Raw genomic sequence first — 4,682 nt, 5'->3', positions numbered from 1 at the left:
TATATATATATATATATATATATATATATATATATGCACATATATATGTATATGTATGTGTGTTTTTGCGTATGTACATGTATGCATGTATGTATGTATGTATGTATGTATGTATGTATGTATGTATCAAAATATCTCGCATAGAAATCTATTTAATCCACCGAAATAGTGTTAGCCCTATCCCGAAACTCATGTAAAACGTGGTGAAATAGGCCCGACACGTTAGTGCCAGTAGGTCATGCCTCCTTACTGTACAGATATAAAAAAAAAAACTGTAACTAATATCTCGAGGTCGCCCCTCACAGCTGTACGTGCACCACCGTCAAGATGAAATCTGATATGTCAAGGTCACTACTCACTCCTTACAACTGTTCTCTGTTCTTCAGCTGTTGGCGTTTTTGCTGCAGCTGTTGTTTTTTTATTTACTTTTTGGTGATGCGTTATTTCGTTGTTGTTCTCGTGGCGGTGATGGCAGTTGTTCTTGTGGTCGTGGTGGTCCTGATAGTAGTGGTGTTGGCGGTGATACTGGTGATGGTTATAGTGATGATGATGATGATGATGGGTGGAGGGTGGGTTGCTGATCATATCAAGAGTTTGTCTATTCCAGTCACAGCCTGCCAGAACTTAGTGAAGCTAAATTTAGAGGTTTCTTTTAGAGAGTGATGCCGTTGATATCAGATACCAGGCATCACGTAGTTGTCGGCAGTGGATCTACTTGGTACGTTCTCTCTATATGCAATTGCTACCAATTATTGTGACATACCATATGTCGGCGACGACGACGTCAACAATAACAACAATAACAACAACAACAGACATATTTGTCTAGTTAAGCGATCCACTCCGCAAGTATGAGCTCTAGGTTCGATTCCACTAGCAGTACCTTCATACATTGTGAGTGGAATTAAGGTAGACGGAAACTGTATGGAAGCCTGTCATTATACCTTACATTGTGCCGCATAGGTTTTATAAGTTTGTAAAACTGTCCTCAACTAAGGTAGGGATAAAAGGTGTGATAGACAATTGGAGCCGACCCCTGCCTCTATCAGTCGCTGCGCACCAGTTCCCCTAACCTCACCGAGTTGCCATAAATATTTCTAAGTAAATCTTAAATTGAGTGAGTTTAACGTCATGTATTTAAGAAATATATTTCCATTAATGTAAAATAAGAAAAATGAAACAAATTAAAATGGTGTGTATTGCTTTCAGATTTTGGCACAAGGCCAGCAAATTCGGGTGAAGAGAGTAAGTCGATTACATCGACTCCAGTATTCAACTGGTACTTATTTTATTGACCCCCGAAAGGATGAAAGGCAAAGCCGACCACGGCGGAATTTGAACTCAGAACATGAAGACAGACGAAATACCGTTACGCATTTTACCCGTCGTGCTTAAGATACTGCCTGTTCGCCGCCTTTGTTGAACACTATATTAACGTGAATGAATGATACACTGTTTCCAATAGTTGATACACTGTTTTTAAACGTTGAACTGAAAGTCACTGAAACAACGTGACCAAACAAACATTACAATATGTTGTGTTGTGTGTCGTCTGCGCAATTTCTTGATAGCAAAATAGTGAATCCACAGGTAAGCCTGTGTTTATGGTTAATGAGTGTCACGGATAATAATATCAATCATAATATTTAGGTAATGTGCAAAATGTTTTGTGTGTGGCTGATGAACCGTAATTTGGATTTACAGAAAAGGATAACTACAGGAATAATGACTGATTAAGGATGAATAATAACATTGTATTGAATAGAGACACGTTGATACTGACTTCAAATTTTGGCACAAAGCCAGCAATTTAGGGGATAAATGTACTACATCGATTATTTAAATCGACCCCGGAAGAATGAAAGACAAAATTATATAAAGAAAATATAATCAATTTCGATGAATTTCATTTTATCGAATATCAGTAACATGTTCTTGACCTCCAGACAGAAGATATACTGTTTGTAAGATAGAAATTTAAATGTAATAAAATGTTATAAAAGAAATTTAAAGTGCCTGCGTAATAACTGTAACCTTATTTTGGGGTCACTCTGTGTGTACACACACACACACACACACACACACACACACACACACACACACACACACACACACACACACACACACACACACACACACACACACACATATATATATATATATATATATATATATATATATATATATGGGGGTGTGTGTCTGTGTCAGTGTATGTGTGTGTATAAATAAATATATGACTGTGAGTTTGTGTGTATATGTGTGTGTACAGAGTAAGGAAGAACTTGAGGTTTCTATCGAAGTCCTCACGACGTTTTTGTAGATCTTCAACAAAATATATTTTAAAGAGAAAGCAAAAATAAAAAGGAAAATAAAATAAAAGATTAATTAATCGATAAAAAAGAAATAATTCTAAACACAATATGTTTCAAATTAAAATTACCATTTTTTAAAATTCCTGTCTTTACAGATTCATCCCAGAATCTCCCCGATGGCTTATAAGCGCTGGACGATTAGAAGAAGCAGACAAGATAATCAAGCGCATGGCGAGAATAAACAAGAAAGAGATTCCAGTTGAATATTTCTCAGAGATTTCCGCTGAGACGGCACCTAAAGTCAAATTCTGGAAGGTTTTCACATCCAAGAAACTTACTTGCTGGTGTGCCATTATGTGTTTTTGCTGGTGAGTATCTTATGCTAAGATGACTGATGTCGGCGTAAGAATTGAATCTAGCAGAAATCGATTGAGCAATAGAAATGAGTGACTGGTGATAACTGTAAGATATTGGCTTTGACTATTTGTTAAAGTTAAAGAATATACGTTTTCATACGATTTTGTCGGTGAAAGGGCTTCGGACAACAGTAGCGCCCGGGTAGCGTATATATGCCTACGTATTAGGAACAAACTGACTAGAAAAATTTCATAGAACTATGGCACTGAATTTCAAACAGTAAACTGTTAGACTTATTAAGATATACAAAGATGTGTGCGTGTGTATGTCTACGTCTTTTTGCACAAATATAGGCACATTTTTTATCAAATCTGTTTACGGCTTTTACTATAAACCCATCTATCTATTCATTCAAGCGACACACACACACACACACACACACACACACACACATATTTAAACATCATCGGTCGCACATACATAGTGTATGTGTAGTTTATACACCAAATTTGCTGCAGTATATCGTCTGGGGAAAAAAAGCTCCCTGCACAATGTCGAGAGTTAAAGAACATTTTCGGTGATTCTGAGGCAAGTTGTCTCACCTTGTCTATGACATTCAGGTATTCTTTAACACTCGGCGTTGTGAAGGGAGTTTCCCCTGAACACTATCCCGCCGCAAATTTAGTGTATAAACAAAACACATTCATAAAGCAAGAGGCATTATCACAGCACATGTGTGTTTCAAATGGCTATCACGGTTCTTCCAGCAAACAGTTTAGTTTTGTACAGGGTGTCCACAAGGTCTGGGTACATGGAGCAAATAAAATCATAACATAAACAATTAAATATAAGCAATAATAATTTCTTAAAGTATGTGTTAATCTCCATGTGGGTACATGGAGTAAATAAAATCATAACATAAACAATTAAATATAAGAAATAATAATTTCTTGAAGTATGTGTTAATCCCCATGTACCCAGACTTTGTGGACATCCTGTATATCAATTATATTTACAACCAAGCAGAATTTATTCTCATAAAATTTCTATTGTTCTTTGATAAGTTAGTTATTTTTAAAATTTCTCTCTTCTTTCTAGGATCTCTGTCAGTGTGGTTTATTTTGGCCTTGCCCTAAATAGCCAGGATCTCGGTGGGAACGTTTTTGTAAACTTTTCTCTGGGTGCCATGGTAGAATTCCCAGCTTATTTCTTCTGTATTATATTTTTGGATCGCATGGGAAGAAAGAAATTGCAAAGTCTGACAATGGTTGTCGGAGGTGTATCATGCTTGGCAACTGTTCTACCAATTCTTCTCGGAAATTCTTGTGAGTGTAAAATTTTTAAATCTATTATAATAGATATGGATAAGTAATGTCTATGTATATATAATTATATATTATAAATACACACAGCCATACAGGCACATATATACACGCATACACATAAATATTGTTTATAGAATGCCTTTGAAAGTGCACAGAATATGGTGAAGTTAGGAGTTTTATATATTCCATTAGACTCCAAGAAAAAAAAAAAAATAATAATTCATGAAAAGAAGAGTCGTATTATTAATAAGATAATTTCATGATTATAAAGTATAGATAAGAACTATTCAACAGAAGGTTAAGGAATTGTCACAGAAACACCTGTAAAGACTTTATGAATGTTTTAACATTATTTTCTTTAGTCTCGAAATTCGCACACACACATACACACACGCAGAGTTAGTTCCATAGATGTATATAAATAAGTATGTATATACATACTTAAGCACGTACACACGTGTATACACACATGCATATATCTATGTACATGAACGTAAGCGATATAATTTCAATCGTTTGGGCGAAATATTCAAACACTGAGATAACACAATGAATCAAAAAGAAGTCAGTGCAATGTCTTTATATGTGGATTAAACAAATGTATGGCGTATTTACTTACATAAATATTCATACATACATACATATATATTTGAATATATACATACATACATTCATACAAACAGGCCTA

At 35.2% G+C, this 4,682-nt stretch overlaps 1 protein-coding gene across 1 annotated transcript in view; it reads left to right on the top strand.

The window, feature by feature from the left end:
• The window catches only part of LOC106882278 (organic cation transporter protein), a 40,655-nt gene that overhangs the window by 18,910 nt on the left and 17,063 nt on the right, over nt 1-4,682 (top strand). The window contains exons 5-6 of the mRNA XM_014932896.1: nt 2,468-2,680; nt 3,768-3,994. Of these exons, the coding sequence (XP_014788382.1) occupies nt 2,468-2,680; nt 3,768-3,994 (440 nt within the window). The remainder of the gene's footprint in view (nt 1-2,467; nt 2,681-3,767; nt 3,995-4,682) is intronic.

Source organism: Octopus bimaculoides, chromosome 4 (assembly GCF_001194135.2).
Source record: "Octopus bimaculoides isolate UCB-OBI-ISO-001 chromosome 4, ASM119413v2, whole genome shotgun sequence".
Classification (NCBI taxonomy): Eukaryota; Metazoa; Mollusca; class Cephalopoda; order Octopoda; family Octopodidae; genus Octopus; species Octopus bimaculoides.
This window is presented reverse-complemented; position numbering and strand designations above follow the sequence as displayed.